The sequence below is a fragment of the Cyprinodon tularosa genome, unplaced genomic scaffold (genome assembly GCF_016077235.1).
Source record: "Cyprinodon tularosa strain WSP-4 unplaced genomic scaffold, ASM1607723v1 ctg859, whole genome shotgun sequence".
In the NCBI taxonomy this organism is placed as follows: Eukaryota; Metazoa; Chordata; class Actinopteri; order Cyprinodontiformes; family Cyprinodontidae; genus Cyprinodon; species Cyprinodon tularosa.
Genome location: NW_024039628.1, coordinates 204854 through 222139, shown reverse-complemented (window position 1 = coordinate 222139; position 17286 = coordinate 204854). Strand labels below are relative to the sequence as shown.

The following is a 17286-nucleotide window of genomic DNA, read 5'->3' as shown; positions in this document are numbered from 1 at the left end:
CTGCTTTATGGCATCAATGTAGCGGTTAGCTACAGACGGCGTTAAAGTGACGCCTGCTTTATGGCATCAATGTAGCGGTTAGCTACAGACGGCGCTACAGTGACGCCTGCTTTATGGCATCAATGTAGCGGTTAGCTACAGACGGCGCTACAGTGACGCCTGCTTTATGGCATCAATGTAGCGGTTAGCTACAGACGGCGTTAAAGTGACGCCTGCTTTATGGCATCAATGTAGCGGTTAGCTACAGACGGCGTTAAAGTGACGCCTGCTTTATGGCATCAATGTAGCGGTTAGCTACAGACGGCGTTAAAGTGACGCCTGCTTTATGGCATCAATGTAGCGTTTAGCTAGAGACGGCGTTAAAGTGACGCCTGCTTTATGGCATCAATGTAGCGTTTAGCTACAGACGGCGTTAAAGTGACGCCTGCTTTATGGCATCAATGTAGCGGTTAGCTACAGACGGCGTTAAAGTGACGCCTGCTTTATGGCATCAATGTAGCGGTTAGCTACAGACGGCGTTAAAGTGACGCCTGCTTTATGGCATCAATGTAGCGTTTAGCCACAGACGGCGTTAAAGTGACGCCTGCTTTATGGCATCAATGTAGCGGTTAGCTACAGACGGCGTTAAAGTGACGCCTGCTTTATGGCATCAATGTAGCGTTTAGCTACAGACGGCGTTAAAGTGACGCCTGCTTTATGGCATCAATGTAGCGGTTAGCTACAGACGGCGTTAAAGTGATGCCTGCTTTATGGCATCAATGTAGCGGTTAGCTACAGACGACGTTAAAGTGACGCCTGCTTTATGGCATCAATGTAGCGTTTAGCTACAGACGGCGTTAAAGTGACGCCTGCTTTATGGCATCAATGTAGCGGTTAGCTACAGACGGCGTTAAAGTGACGCCTGCTTTATGGCATCAATGTAGCGTTTAGCTACAGACGGCGTTAAAGTGACGCCTGCTTTATGGCATCAATGTAGCGGTTAGCTACAGACGGCGTTAAAGTGACGCCTGCTTTATGGCATCAATGTAGCGTTTAGCTACAGACGGCGTTAAAGTGATGCCTGCTTTATGGCATCAATGTAGCGTTTAGCTACAGACGGCGTTAAAGTGACGCCTGCTTTATGGCATCAATGTAGCGTTTAGCTACAGACGGCGTTAAAGTGACGCCTGCTTTATGGCATCAATGTAGCGGTTAGCTACAGACGGCGTTAAAGTGACGCCTGCTTTATGGCATCAATGTAGCGGTTAGCTACAGACGGCGTTAAAGTGACGCCTGCTTTATGGCATCAATGTAGCGGTTAGCTACAGACGGCGTTAAAGTGACGCCTGCTTTATGGCATCAATGTAGCGGTTAGCTACAGACGGCGTTAAAGTGACGCCTGCTTTATGGCATCAATGTAGCGGTTAGCTACAGACGACGTTAAAGTGACGCCTGCTTTATGGCATCAATGTAGCGTTTAGCTACAGACGGCGTTAAAGTGACGCCTGCTTTATGGCATCAATGTAGCGGTTAGCTACAGACGGCGTTAAAGTGACGCCTGCTTTATGGCATCAATGTAGCGTTTAGCTACAGACGGCGTTAAAGTGACGCCTGCTTTATGGCATCAATGTAGCGGTTAGCTACAGACGGCGTTAAAGTGACGCCTGCTTTATGGCATCAATGTAGCGTTTAGCTACAGACGGCGTTAAAGTGACGCCTGCTTTATGGCATCAATGTAGCGTTTAGCTACAGACGGCGTTAAAGTGACGCCTGCTTTATGGCATCAATGTAGCGTTTAGCTACAGACGGCGTTAAAGTGACGCCTGCTTTATGGCATCAATGTAGCGGTTAGCTACAGACGGCGTTAAAGTGACGCCTGCTTTATGGCATCAATGTAGCGGTTAGCTACAGACGGCGTTAAAGTGACGCCTGCTTCATGGCATCAGTGTAGCGGTTAGCTACAGACTGCGCTACAGTGACGCCTGCTTTATGGCATCAATGTAGCGGTTAGCTACAGACGGCGTTAAAGTGACGCCTGCTTTATGGCATCAATGTAGCGGTTAGCTACAGACGGCGTTAAAGTGACGCCTGCTTCATGGCATCAGTGTAGCGGTTAGCTACAGACGGCGCTACAGTGACGCCTGCTTTATGGCATCAGTGTAGCGGTTAGCTACAGACGGCGTTAAAGTGACGCCTGCTTTATGGCATCAATGTAGCGGTTAGCTACAGACGGCGTTAAAGTGACGCCTGCTTTATGGCATCAATGTAGCGGTTAGCTACAAACGGCGTTAAAGTGACGCCTGCTTTATAGCATCAATGTAGCGGTTAGCTACAGACGGCGTTAAAGTGACGCCTGCTTCATGGCATCAGTGTAGCGGTTAGCTACAGACGGCGTTAAAGTGACGCCTGCTTCATGGCATCAGTGTAGCGGTTAGCTACAGACGGCGCTACAGTGACGCCTGCTTTATGGCATCAGTGTAGCGGTTAGCTACAGACGGCGCTACAGTGACGCCTGCTTTATGGCATCAATGTAGCGCCCCGCCCTCTTTATCGAGCATGCATCAGAGCAGACTTGTGCGTTCTTCAGACTGACCGCTTCCCCAGAATGCCCCGCGGCCGCGGCTTGATTCCAGACAGTGCTCACAGTGTTAAGTTAAACATTCCCTTTTCTGCTGCTGTTGTTCTTCAAAAGTACGTTTTGAAATCGTTTGAGGCGATAACATTATACATTGAAGCCTCCCTGTGTGGCCTGTTTACAGAGTTAGTGCGAAATTAAAAAAAAAAGTCCGACGTTGAGCGGACCAGAGTGACCAGCAGACCTCCGAGGGTAACCGCAGCCAGGGCTAAATTTACCCCGTCTGTAGCGCAGTTCTCTCGGTCTAGTTATGTGTGAACTACCGCTCGTTCTGATGGCGGTTTTTTGTGGTTCCGTAATTTAAAAAAAATGTTTTTTAAGCTTTAGAAATTAAAAATATTGTTTTCAAAATGTTTTGTGTAGGGAATAAATAGTTTTGACTGTTAAAGAAAAGCTAAACAACGTTGCAGGTGATGACGTCACGAGTACGCTTCTGTTCCAATACACATACGTGCTTGCGGGCTCGCGTTCTCGTTAAGTCCGATCTTCCTGTATTCTCGCCAAGAACGGACTTCACGAGAACGCGAGTACGTACTGAGAAACGGAGGTTTCTGAGAAACGCCCTCAGAAACCTTCATTTACTGTCAGAGCACACCTTTACCTGGCAGCCTTTACAAGCAGGAAGCCACTAACCTTTATTCCTTCACTCACCGTTTCCACTGACAGGGTGCCGGTTGAATTCCTGTTTGACTCCTCCAAACTGTGGTGACCTTTGACCCTATTTAAACCTGGCTCAGGTCTCTGGCTGCTTTGTTCTGATGACCTCGGGGCGGATCTGTGTGAATAAGTCTATAAATAGCCAGTGTTTGTTTACATTGCAGCAGTGGGACTGGGTGTGTTTGCCCTCATCTTATCCCGGGTCGGTCCATCAGGGCTGTCTTCTAGGAACCCTGGTTTCAGCCCGCCATGTGGGAGGAGCTGAGTAATGAGTGATGGGTAGAAACGCCGCCGTCGCTCTGCTCTGTACGGTTTGGCTTTAAAAATAGCTTTGCTACAGCAGGTTAGCATCAGAACTTCTTCCTCATTTACTGGGTTCACCAACTAACTAATAGTTCTAGTTCTCTAGTTCCCAGCCCCTCTGGCTGCCTGCCCCCTTCTCACACTGGGGAGAAGGGGGCCTGGCCCCCAGACCCAGGAGGGTAGTGTATGTTTACGGTCTGCCTCTGTGTGCGTCTCCGGTGAGTGCGTCCATATGGGGGTGTGTGTGTGTGTGGGGGGGGGGAGTGAATGTGAATCTGTCTTTGTCTTCCTGTCAGGTCGGGTGTTTTTAAATGAACGGTTGGATAACAGAAGATGCCTTAAAGAAGATTTAATCCTGTTTAGACAGAAACGCTTTACCATCCTGAAGTAAAACGTTTATATTTCTATATTTATTGTATAATTATTATATTATATTACTTTGGCATAATTGCTGCTAATGACTGTTAGTCTGTTTTCCAGTGATGGTTAATTAATGACTCCATCCGTTAATCAGGATCCGTCTGAATGCTGTAAAGTTTTCTATCATCCAACCTGAACGTGTCTGAAGGTCCAGACCAATGAAAGCCTCGGGACATCAGCTGGATGTCTGTGGGTCGGCACCTCCACTGTCTCTGGGTCAGACTGGTACTGAAAGCAGGAGTCTGTGGACTGATGGGTGTCCCCCCCTCCCCCACAGATGTATGGGCGTTACACCCAGGAACTTGGGGAGTACGCTAAAGAGGAGGCGGCGCGGCTGAGGGAGAGCGGTCCCAGGCGGTCCATCAGCGAACGCAGACGGACTCTGGACCTGCTGGAGTACGACAAGGGGCGCTGCGCCAAGTGCCGCAGTAAGTACCACATCCAGACCTGGTCTGGTTCTGCCTGGGGTAGGGGCTGCACAGAACCCGACCTTCTGCTTAGCATCCTGGTTCCTTCATCTGGTCCAAAACCAGGAGCAGAAATCCTCCTAATTCACGATGAGCCGTTAATTCATCCATTAATCACTGGATCATTCCTGTTCTCCTTCCTCTGACCAGTTTTACCAGTTTACTTTACTGGGCAGCAGCGTCTTTCCTGCTGACCTTCAGGAGGACCATGAAGGCTGTCCTGAGCTCTACTGCAGCTCACCAGCTTGGTGGCGCCCTCTAGTGTCAGTAAAGCGTAAATGCAGGAGGTTCTGACTGCCGTTAGTCCTGATGATCAGTCCTCTGCTCTCCTGCGGAGCTTCAGAGTGGCTTCTGCTGATTAGTCAGAACATCATGAAGGTGCAGGAGACTCTGTTGGGCTCAGCAGGCGGCAGCCATGATGAGGTGAGGTCTGGATCAGACACCTGCAGGAGAAACGGTGAGGGAAAGCAGCAGGATCAACGTGTATAGAAATCTGACGCCTGGTTTAAGGTTCTGCATGTCAGCAGAGGAGAACAAGGAGGAACTCTGCTGACATCAGATGGAGAATCATCTCTTCTCTGTGAAAACATGGCGGACGCCCCGCTACAGCGAAGGTGGAGACATCAGTTATGGTGTCTCTACAGGAACATCTCAGAAAACCGGAACAGTGAAGAAATTTTCTTTAACTGTTTCTTTAACTAATTTTCCCTTCCCGTAGTTTTAGATAAAATGTTTATAGTTAATAAAAGGAAATATTTTTACAGCCACTGACACTAAAATCTCAAGATGATAACTACAGAGATAGAATGGTGAAAAAGGGGTCCCTATGTCCTCCAGCAGTCTAAGCCTATAGCAGCAGAACTATAGAGATAGATCAGGATAACCTGAGCCACTCTAACTAGAAGCTTTATCAAAAAGGAAAGTTTTAAGCCTAGCCTTAAAAGTAGACAGGGTGTCTGCCTCACGGACTAAAACTGGTAGTTGGTTCCACAGGAGAGGAGCCTGAGAACTAAAAGATCTGCCTCCCATTCTACTTTTAGAAGTTCTAGGAACCACTAGTAAACCTGCAGATTGAGAGCGAAGTGCTCTGTTAGGAACATAAGGAACAATCAGATCTCTGATATCAGATGGAGCTTGGCCATTTAAGGCTTTATATGTGAGAAGGAGGATTTTAAATTCTATTCTTGATTTAACAGGAAGCCAATGAAGAGAAGCCAGGATAGGAGAGATATGATCTCTCTTTTTCATTTTCATCAGAACTGTTAAAATAAGCTCCATTTTATTTTATGATTATTTAACAGTTGAGTTCCTCTTTTTGAAACGGTCCCTAATAGGTGAGAAATAGTTTGTTTTTCTTTCTAATGAATCATTGAAATCTTGTAACTTCTATTTAATTAAAAGTGAAACCGTTCCAAATCCGGCTCCCATCATCCAGTAAAGTTTCCCATCAGATGGGGTTTGATTTAAAGATGACTTCCTGGAATCGGATTCCTGACGGTTGATGAAAGCAGCCTGGAATGAGCAGGATTATCAGCTGGATTAGAGCCTGACCCAAACCGCCCATCCTTACGTCTCCTGGTAACACGCAGAGTAAACCATCAGAGGATTTCATCCAGGACTGCCGACCAGTTGGTTCCAGTTTAAGTTCACCTCTTGATTCAGCTTCATCAGCGACATCATGACTCCCAGGTCCTGGAAGGAGCAGAACAGGAACTAAAGGTGGAACGATGAGGCCCAATGCCCCATCTGCTCCCTGGATCTTCGTCATAAAGATGTTTGACTGTAACCATGAACAGAGTCTCTGGGTGACGCTGCGTCCTGTGGAATCTGTGAGGTTTATGGAGACGTCTTCACCTGTGTGTCTGCTGCGTCCGTCGTCCCGTCTTCACCCGTGTCTCTGCTGCGTCCGTCGTCCCGTCTTCACCCGTGTCTCTGCTGCGTCCGTCGTCCCGTCTTCACCCGTGTCCCTGCTGCGTCCGTCGTCCCGTCTTCACCCGTGTCTCTGCTGCGTCCGTCGTCCCGTCTTCACCCGTGTCTCTGCTGCGTCCGTCGTCCCGTCTTCACCTGTGTCTCTGCTGCGGCTGTCGTCCCGTCTTCACCCGTGTCTCTGCTGCGTCCGTCGTCCCGTCTTCACCCGTGTCTCTGCTGCGTCCGTCGTCCCGTCTTCACCCGTGTCTCTGCTGCGTCCGTCGTCCCGTCTTCACCCGTGTCCCTGCTGCGTCCGTCGTCCCGTCTTCACCCGTGTCTCTGCTGCGTCCGTCGTCCCGTCTTCACCCGTGTCTCTGCTGCGTCCGTCGTCCCGTCTTCACCTGTGTCTCTGCTGCGTCCGTCGTCCCGTCTTCACCTGTGTCTCTGCTGCGTCCGTCGTCCCGTCTTCACCTGTGTCTCTGCTGCGTCCGTCGTCCCGTCTTCACCTGTGTCTCTGCTGCGGCAGTCGTCCCGTCTTCACCTGTGTCTCTGCTGCGGCTGTCGTCCCGTCTTCACCCGTGTCCCTGCTGCGTCCGTCGTCCCGTCTTCACCCGTGTCTCTGCTGCGTCCGTCGTCCCGTCTTCACCCGTGTCTCTGCTGCGTCCTGCGTCCGTCGTCCCGTCTTCACCCGTGTCTCTGCTGCGTCCGTCGTCCCGTCTTCACCTGTGTCTCTGCTGCGTCCGTCGTCCCGTCTTCACCCGTGTCTCTGCTGCGTCTGTCGTCCCGTCTTCACCCGTGTCTCTGCTGCGTCCGTCGTCCCGTCTTCACCCGTGTCTCTGCTGCGTCTGTCGTCCCGTCTTCACCCGTGTCTCTGCTGCGGCTGTCGTCCCGTCTTCACCCGTGTCTCTGCTGCGTCCGTCGTCCCGTCTTCACCTGTGTCTCTGCTGCGTCCGTCGTCCCGTCTTCACCTGTGTCTCTGCTGCGTCCGTCGTCCCGTCTTCACCCGTGTCTCTGCTGCGTCTGTCGTCCCGTCTTCACCCGTGTCTCTGCTGCGGCTGTCGTCCCGTCTTCACCCGTGTCTCTGCTGCGTCCGTCGTCCCGTCTTCACCCGTGTCTCTGCTGCGTCCGTCGTCCCGTCTTCACCCGTGTCTCTGCTGCGTCCGTCGTCCCGTCTTCACCCGTGTCTCTGCTGCGTCCGTCGTCCCGTCTTCACCCGTGTCTCTGCTGCGGCTGTCGTCCCGTCTTCACCCGTGTCTCTGCTGCGTCCGTCGTCCCGTCTTCACCCGTGTCTCTGCTGCGTCCGTCGTCCCGTCTTCACCCGTGTCTCTGCTGCGTCCGTCGTCCCGTCTTCACCCGTGTCTCTGCTGCGTCCGTCGTCCCGTCTTCACCCGTGTCTCTGCTGCGTCCGTCGTCCCGTCTTCACCCGTGTCTCTGCTGCGTCCGTCGTCCCGTCTTCACCCGTGTCTCTGCTGCGTCCGTCGTCCCGTCTTCACCTGTGTCTCTGCTGCGGCTGTCGTCCCGTCTTCACCCGTGTCTCTGCTGCGGCTGTCGTCCCGTCTTCACCCGTGTCTCTGCTGCGTCCGTCGTCCCGTCTTCACCCGTGTCTCTGCTGCGTCCGTCGTCCCGTCTTCACCCGTGTCTCTGCTGCGTCCGTCGTCCCGTCTTCACCTGTGTCTCTGCTGCGGCTGTCGTCCCGTCTTCACCCGTGTCTCTGCTGCGTCCGTCGTCCCGTCTTCACCCGTGTCTCTGCTGCGTCCGTCGTCCCGTCTTCACCCGTGTCTCTGCTGCGTCCGTCGTCCCGTCTTCACCCGTGTCTCTGCTGCGTCCGTCGTCCCGTCTTCACCCGTGTCTCTGCTGCGTCCGTCGTCCCGTCTTCACCCGTGTCTCTGCTGCGTCCGTCGTCCCGTCTTCACCCGTGTCTCTGCTGCGTCCGTCGTCCCGTCTTCACCCGTGTCCCTGCTGCGTCCGTCGTCCCGTCTTCACCCGTGTCTCTGCTGCGTCCGTCGTCCCGTTGCGTCCGTCGTCCCGTCTTCACCCGTGTCCCTGCTGCGTCCGTCGTCCCGTCTTCACCCGTGTCCCTGCTGCGTCCGTCGTCCCGTCTTCACCCGTGTCTCTGCTGCGTCCGTCGTCCCGTCTTCACCCGTGTCTCTGCTGCGTCCGTCGTCCCGTCTTCACCCGTGTCCCTGCTGCGTCCGTCGTCCCGTCTTCACCCGTGTCCCTGCTGCGTCCGTCGTCCCGTCTTCTCTGCTGCGTCCGTCGACCCGTCTTCACCCGTGTCTCTGCTGCGTCCGTCGTCCCGTCTTCACCCGTGTCTCTGCTGCGTCCGTCGTCCCGTCTTCACCCGTGTCTCTGCTGCGTCCGTCGTCCCGTCTTCACCCGTGTCTCTGCTGCGTCCGTCGTCCGGTCTTCACCCGTGTCCCTGCTGCGTCCGTCGTCCCGTCTTCACCCGTGTCTCTGCTGCGTCCGTCGTCCCGTCTTCACCCGTGTCTCTGCTGCGTCCGTCGTCCCGTCTTCACCCGTGTCTCTGCTGCGTCCGTCGTCCGGTCTTCACCCGTGTCCCTGCTGCGTCCGTCGTCCCGTCTTCACCCGTGTCTCTGCTGCGTCCGTCGTCCCGTCTTCACCCGTGTCCCTGCTGCGTCCGTCGTCCCGTCTTCTCTGCTGCGTCCGTCGTCCCGTCTTCACCCGTGTCTCTGCTGCGTCCGTTGTCCCGTCTTCACCCGTGTCTCTGCTGCGTCCGTCGTCCCGTCTTCACCCGTGTCTCTGCTGCGTCCGTTGTCCCGTCTTCACCCGTGTCTCTGCTGCGTCCGTCGTCCCGTCTTCACCCGTGTCTCTGCTGCGTCCGTCGTCCCGTCTTCACCCGTGTCTCTGCTGCGTCCGTCGTCCGGTCTTCACCCGTGTCCCTGCTGCGTCCGTCGTCCGGTCTTCACCCGTGTCTCTGCTGCGTCCGTCGTCCCGTCTTCACCCGTGTCTCTGCTGCGTCCGTCGTCCCGTCTTCACCCGTGTCTCTGCTGCGTCCGTCGTCCGGTCTTCACCCATGTCTCTGCTGCGTCCGTCGTCCCGTCTTCACCCGTGTCCCTGCTGCGTCCGTCGTCCCGTCTTCACCCGTGTCCCTGCTGCGTCCGTCGTCCCGTCTTCACCCGTGTCCCTGCTGCGTCCGTCGTCCGGTCTTCACCCGTGTCTCTGCTGCGTCCGTCGTCCCGTCTTCACCCGTGTCCCTGCTGCGTCCGTCGTCCGGTCTTCACCCGTGTCCCTGCTGCGTCCGTCGTCTCGTCTTCACCCGTGTCCCTGCTGCGTCCGTCGTCCGGTCTTCACCCGTGTCCCTGCTGCGTCCGTCGTCCCGTCTTCACCCGTGTCCCTGCTGCGTCCGTCGTCCGGTCTTCACCCGTGTCTCTGCTGCGTCCGTCGTCCCGTCTTCACCCGTGTCTCTGCTGCGTCTGTCGTCCCGTCTTCACCTGTGTCTCTGCTGCGTCCGTCGTCCCGTCTTCACCCGTGTCCCTGCTGCGTCCGTCGTCCGGTCTTCACCCGTGTCTCTGCTGCGTCCGTCGTCCCGTCTTCACCCGTGTCCCTGCTGCGTCCGTCGTCCCGTCTTCACCCGTGTCCCTGCTGCGTCCGTCGTCCGGTCTTCACCCGTGTCTCTGCTGCGTCCGTCGTCCCGTCTTCACCCGTGTCCCTGCTGCGTCCGTCGTCCGGTCTTCACCCGTGTCTCTGCTGCGTCCGTCGTCCCGTCTTCACCCGTGTCCCTGCTGCGTCCGTCGTCCCGTCTTCACCCGTGTCTCTGCTGCGTCCGTCGTCCCGTCTTCACCCGTGTCTCTGCTGCGTCCGTCGTCCCGTCTTCACCCGTGTCCCTGCTGCGTCCGTCGTCCCGTCTTCACCCGTGTCCCTGCTGCGTCCGTCGTCCCGTCTTCTCTGCTGCGTCCGTCGTCCCGTCTTCACCCGTGTCTCTGCTGCGTCCGTCGTCCCGTCTTCACCCGTGTCTCTGCTGCGTCCGTCGTCCGGTCTTCACCCGTGTCCCTGCTGCGTCCGTCGTCCCGTCTTCACCCGTGTCTCTGCTGCGTCCGTCGTCCCGTCTTCACCCGTGTCTCTGCTGCGTCCGTCGTCCCGTCTTCACCCGTGTCTCTGCTGCGTCCGTCGTCCGGTCTTCACCCGTGTCCCTGCTGCGTCCGTCGTCCCGTCTTCACCCGTGTCTCTGCTGCGTCCGTCGTCCCGTCTTCACCCGTGTCTCTGCTGCGTCCGTCGTCCCGTCTTCACCCGTGTCCCTGCTGCGTCCGTCGTCCCGTCTTCTCTGCTGCGTCCGTCGTCCCGTCTTCACCCGTGTCTCTGCTGCGTCCGTCGTCCCGTCTTCACCCGTGTCTCTGCTGCGTCCGTCGTCCCGTCTTCACCCGTGTCTCTGCTGCGTCCGTCGTCCCGTCTTCACCCGTGTCTCTGCTGCGTCCGTCGTCCCGTCTTCACCCGTGTCTCTGCTGCGTCCGTCGTCCGGTCTTCACCCGTGTCCCTGCTGCGTCCGTCGTCCCGTCTTCACCCGTGTCCCTGCTGCGTCCGTCGTCCCGTCTTCACCCGTGTCTCTGCTGCGTCCGTCGTCCCGTCTTCACCCGTGTCCCTGCTGCGTCCGTCGTCCCGTCTTCACCCGTGTCCCTGCTGCGTCCGTCGTCCGGTCTTCACCCGTGTCTCTGCTGCGTCCGTCGTCCCGTCTTCACCCGTGTCCCTGCTGCGTCCGTCGTCCGGTCTTCACCCGTGTCTCTGCTGCGTCCGTCGTCCCGTCTTCACCCGTGTCCCTGCTGCGTCCGTCGTCCGGTCTTCACCCGTGTCTCTGCTGCGTCCGTCGTCCGGTCTGAAGGTTGAAGGTTGCTGCTCTGAATATCTCGTCCTCCTCTAACGTGGCGTCGTTAAGTCCAGGTTCATGCAGAGGTGGAAGCGGTTGCTGTGGCCGTTCTGAAGCGACCTCAGTAAAGGCGGCGGTGACTCTGGGCTGCGAGGCGGAGGGATTCCCATCGTCCTGCCTGGGGGGGGACGCTGTGTGGCCTTCCAGCCAGAGCAGTCTGTGGGGAAAAGGCCTGTTGCTGCATGTGTGTCGGCCAGCAGGGGGCAGCGTCGGACTGGGATGGAGGAGGTGGGATCCTGGCAGAGCTGGTCTTCCTCTGCGGTTGTTTTTTTCTCCAAGGAGCGTTTCCTGTTCACACTGAAACTCTGCAGATAATTGCAATAGACTCAATAGTTTCTAATCTCACAGACGCTCAGTTTATGATCCAATTACATTTAAGAAGAGTTAGACACACCGGCAGCTTTTTAGGTGATCATGCTGTTAAACGGGTTCCTGGACAGGAAGGTAGAGCTGCAGCAGGTCCTTCGCTGCATTACTGATGGAGTCACCATTTAATAATAATAATAAATGAAATAATTGAACTTTATTGATCTGATATTGGAGACATTCACTCTGCATTTAACCCCTCCCTCTGGGGAGCAGTGGGGGGTTAAGGGTCTTGCTCAGGGACCTAGGGAGCAGTCTGTGGGGATGGAACCGGGGACTTGCAACCTTCTCAGAGCAGAGCGCACTGCTCTAACCACTAGGCCATCACTCCGCCATATTGGTACTCCCTAGGTGTTCTACAACAACCATGATGTTCTCATTTTCAGAGGGACTTAATACTTTTAAAATAAAGATAAATTCATAACTTTGACACACCGGCTGTTTCCCAGCATCAGTAGATTACTGTCAGTTAAGGTAAATAAATAGGAACTTTATGTGGAATAGTTAATATGAAGCCTATAAATCATGTAATAAAACATATTATCACAATAAAATGAGTATATTAATGGAGCATAATACTGTATTCAGATATTAACAATATTAGACACACTATCTAATGATGAGCCAAACGTCTTAAACTGATAAATTTATTACATTGTTATACTGTATATATTATATATAATTTCAAGAAATTTCATCAAGACTAAATTACTTGTACGTCTGTTAATGATGTAATATTTTTCTATTCAGTCTGTGGTTGAGGCTCTCACTCAGGGGCCCCAAGCACCCGCCCCCCCCACTCTGTCTGGCTTCAGAGACGGTGAACGCTGTTACCTGCTGAGCCCTTTAGTTTCCCTTCCACCTCACATTTATATGTCGAATAATTGCCTCAAGACACACACACACACACACACACACACCACCTCAACAGGTGTGATGTCAGCAGGAGCTCAGCGTGTCACCGCATGTTGCCATGGTGACTGGCAGGCGCCTAGCGACCAGTGGCGTTCATATGCTTTGTGTTGATGGTCTTTGTTCCTTCAGCTCCGCCTCCATGAAGACGATGGGAGAAACGTGTCAGCGACTCACTTCCACCACGAAGCAGGCAGCCTCAGTTCCTCTCCCACTAACCGGCCCCACACCGCCGGCCACCGGAGTCACTCCGATGATGCCAAGGGCCTCCAGCAAGTCTGAAAATGTTGGAAGGTTCCCTCAGTGATTCCTCTCTAGGCTCCATATGTTCATCCTGACTGATCAATCAAAGATGATTCCACGCAAAGGAAACTGATGGGATGCAGGATCTACCCAATGGGATTAATGGGACGAATTAAATAAACAATGAATCGTCTCCATGTGTAGGAAAGTCGAGCTCCAACCCTGAGTTTCACCAGGAAGTTAACCAGGTGCTGCGCATCCAAAGCTTGGAATAGCGGCCCAACAGGAAGTGGAAGCTGCTATAAAAACCTGCTGTTCCGATTGGAGCGTTCATGTTAAAGAGCTGCAGTTTCTGCACAGATGGAAGGAAAAGCTTTGGATGTTTCAACCTTTCAATGATTCATTGCTCACATCACAGAGAGGATCTCTGAAAAATCACACAAAAAATGCTTCAGATGTTTTTGTTGTGAAGAAGAAGAGGCACGGCGCAGTAGATGCACGGCATGCGGTAGATGCACGGCGCGCGGTAGATGCACGGCGCGCGGTAGATGCACGGCGCGCGGTAGAGGCACGGCGCGCGGTAGAGGCACGCCAAGCTAGCCTGGGTCTAGCCAAGCTAGCCTGGGTCTAGCCAAGCTAGCCTGGGTCTAGCCAAGCTAGCCTGGGTCTAGCCAAGCTAGCCTGGGTCTAGCCAAGCTAGCCTGGGTCTAGCCAAGCCTTCACCCTCTCAGTCAGCTTCACCTCAAACCCTTTTGGCTTCTTAAGCTTCCAGGTTCGACTGTTTGGCATTTAACAGGTTAAACATTTTTCCATGGTAGCGGTGGCCCAGTGGTTAGGGCATAAAGCTGGGAATCGAGCCACACCCTTAACCCCACCCTGCTCCCCGGGCGCAGCACCGTGGCAGCCCACTGCTCGCCAAGGGGAGGGGCTAAATACAGAGAGGGAATTTCTCCAATCTGAGATCAATAAAGTCTAATTATTATAATTAAAAGGTTAAAGATAAAAGAGTTCCTCATCCTGTGCCTTTCTGCTGTCCTGCGTGGCTACGCTCAGGTACGCTCAGGTACGCTCAGGTACGCCCAGGTATGCCCAGGTACGCCCAGGTACGCTCAGGTACGCTGAGGTATGGTGAGACAGGAGGTATGGTGGCGTCAGGCCGGCTGATGATGTAACTCTTTTTTTCAATCCAAATCCCAAACTTTTCCATTTCCTGTCGGCGTGCTGCTGTTGTCTCCATGGAAACCTGCCTGCCTGTCCTCCATGTTGATTAAATGGTGTTTGACAGCAGGCTGAGGTTAAAGCGTCCGTCCGTCCGCCACCAGACGGACTCACTGGGTCGTTTCTGCAGCCAGCGGCTCTCAGAGAATAATGTTGCTCCCAGATTGAGTTTGTGTCAGTCCTTCCAATATGGCGGAACAGGCAGCCATTAGCGACGGCGGCGTTCTGATTGGTCCTTTGACTTGATAACAAACGGCTGCAGGAACAATTGATGGAAGCTTGAAGCACGTTAATGTTAGCTTTCCCTTTGGGCGCCGTCGGGCTCAAACGTCGCCTCCTTTCAGCCGGCGGCGGCAGTGACGGCGTATTTCTGTCTTGCTGAGGTGCAGCCTGGACCACAGGACAATGCGGTGCAGAGGTTTCTATAAATCAGTTCCCTCATTGCTGTTGAGGGCGAACAGGGCCGGTTATTATCGATTCAGGTTTAATGATTGTGCTTTTCCCAAGCAGCTCGTCATCAGAGACGCCGTTTCTGGGGCTACTTCCAACTTTTTAAATCCTGTTTCATTGAATCGCTTCTTTTATGCCCCATTTTTTTCCTGTGAACCTGATCTACTGAATGGAATCTACGTCTGTTTCTCCATCCTTCAGCATCCTTCATTCCCCTTCCCTTCTCTTCCTGCTCCTCTCCCTGCTCCTCTCCCTGCTCCTCTTCCTTCTCCTCTTCCTGCTCCTCTTCCTGCTCCTCTTCCTGCTCCTCTTCCTGCTCCTCTCCCTGCTCCTCTCCCTGCTCCTCTTCCTGCTCCTCTTCCTGCTCCTCTTCCTGCTCCTCTTCCTGCTCCTCTCCTTCCTCTTAGTGTGCAAGGTGTAGAGGTTAGCATGAGGCTGCTGCTCCATCTGTTTCAGCCCCATGGTAGGGCACAGGTAAGACACAGGTAGGGCACAGGTAGGGCATAGCTAGGGCAAAGGTAGGGCAAAGGTAGGGCAAAGGTAGGACACAGGTAGGACATAGCTAGGGCACAGGTAGGGCACAGGTAGGACACAGGTAGGACATAGCTAGGGCACAGGTAGGGCACAGGTAGGGCACAGGTAGGGCACAGGTAGGGCACAGGTAGGACACAGGTAGGACAGGTAGGGCACAGGTAAGACACAGGTAGGGCACAGGTAGGGCATAGCTAGGGCAAAGGTAGGGCAAAGGTAGGACACAGGTAGGACATAGCTAGGGCACAGGTAGGGCACAGGTAGGACACAGGTAGGACATAGCTAGGGCACAGGTAGGGCACAGGTAGGGCACAGGTAGGGCACAGGTAGGGCACAGGTAGGGCACAGGTAGGGCACAGGTAGGGCATAGCTAGGGCAAAGGTAGGGCAAAGGTAAGACACAGGTAGGGCACAGGTAGGGCACAGCTAGGACATAGGTAGGACACAGGTAGGGCACAGGTAGGGCACAGGTAGGACACAGGTAGGACACAGGTAAGACACAGGTAGGGCACAGGTAGGACACAGGTAGGGCACAGGTAGGGCATAGCTAGGGCAAAGGTAGGGCAAAGGTAGGGCAAAGGTAGGACACAGGTAGGACATAGCTAGGGCACAGGTAGGGCACAGGTAGGACACAGGTAGGACATAGCTAGGGCACAGGTAGGGCACAGGTAGGGCACAGGTAGGGCACAGGTAGGGCACAGGTAGGACACAGGTAGGACACAGGTAGGGCACAGGTAGGGCACAGGTAGGGCATAGCTAGGGCAAAGGTAGGGCAAAGGTAGGGCAAAGGTAGGACACAGGTAGGACATAGCTAGGGCACAGGTAGGGCACAGGTAGGACACAGGTAGGACATAGCTAGGGCACAGGTAGGGCACAGGTAGGGCACAGGTAGGGCACAGGTAGGGCACAGGTAAGACACAGGTAAGACACAGGTAGGGCACAGGTAGGGCATAGCTAGGGCAAAGGTAAGACACAGGTAGGGCACAGCTAGGACATAGGTAGGACACAGGTAGGGCACAGGTAGGGCACAGGTAGGACACAGGTAGGACACAGGTAAGACACAGGTAGGGCACAGGTAGGACACAGGTAGGGCACAGGTAGGGCATAGCTAGGGCAAAGGTAGGGCAAAGGTAGGGCACAGGTAAGACACAGGTAGGGCACAGGTAGGGCACAGGTAGGACATAGCTAGGGCACAGGTAGGACACAGGTAGGGCACAGGTAGGGCACAGATAGGACACAGGTAGGGCACAGGTAGGGCACAGGTAAGACACAGGTAGGGCACAGGTAGGGCATAGCTAGGGCAAAGGTAGGGCACAGGTAGGGCACAGGTAGGGCACAGGTAGGACATAGGTAGGACACAGGTAGGACATAGCTAGGGCACAGGTAGGGCACAGGTAGGACACAGGTAGGGCACAGGTAGGACACAGGTAGGGCACAGGTAGGGCACAGGTAAGACACAGGTAGGGCACAGGTAGGACACAGGTAGGGCACAGGTAGGGCACAGGTAGGACACAGGTAAGACACAGGTAGGGCACAGGTAGGGCACAGGTAAGACACAGGTAGGGCACAGGTAGGGCATAGCTAGGGCAAAGGTAGGGCACAGGTAGGGCACAGGTAGGGCACAGGTAGGACATAGGTAGGACACAGGTAGGACATAGGTAGGACACAGGTAGGACATAGGTAGGGCACAGGTAGGGCACAGGTAGGACACAGGTAGGGCACAGGTAAGACACAGGTAGGGCACAGGTAGGACACAGGTAAGACACAGGTTGGAAACAGGTAGGGCACAGGTAGGGCAAAGGTAGGGCACAGGTAAGACACAGGTAGGGCACAGGTAGGACATAGGTAGGACACAGGTAGGACATAGGTAGGGCACAGGTAGGGCACAGGTAGGACACAGGTAGGGCACAGGTAAGACACAGGTAGGGCACAGGTAGGACACAGGTAGGGCACAGGTAGGACACAGGTAGGGCAAAGGTAGGACATAGGTAGGGCACAGGTAGGGCACAGGTAGGACACAGGTAGGGCACAGGTAGGGCAAAGGTAGGACATAGGTAGGGCACAGGTAGGACACAGGTAAGACACAGGTAGGGCACAGGTAGGACACAGGTAGGGCAAAGGTAGGACATAGGTAGGGCACAGGTAGGGCACAGGTAGGACACAGGTAAGACACAGGTAAGACACAGGTAGGGCACAGGTAGGGCATAGCTAGGGCAAAGGTAGGACACAGGTAAGACACAGGTAAGACACAGGTAGGGCACAGGTAGGGCACAGGTAGGGCAAAGGTAGGACATAGGTAGGGCACAGGTAGGGCACAGG

General features: G+C 54.5%; 1 protein-coding gene across 5 annotated transcripts in view; it reads left to right on the top strand.

Annotated features, from left to right (window-relative positions):
* The window catches only part of LOC119775214 (chloride channel protein 2-like), an 83723-nt gene that overhangs the window by 19311 nt on the left and 47126 nt on the right, over nucleotides 1–17286 (top strand). For all 5 annotated transcript variants that reach the window (XM_038273109.1, XM_038273108.1, XM_038273111.1 and 2 more), the window contains exon 2: nucleotides 4272–4422. In XM_038273109.1, coding sequence (XP_038129037.1) covers nucleotides 4272–4422 — 151 coding nt within the window. The remainder of the gene's footprint in view (nucleotides 1–4271; nucleotides 4423–17286) is intronic.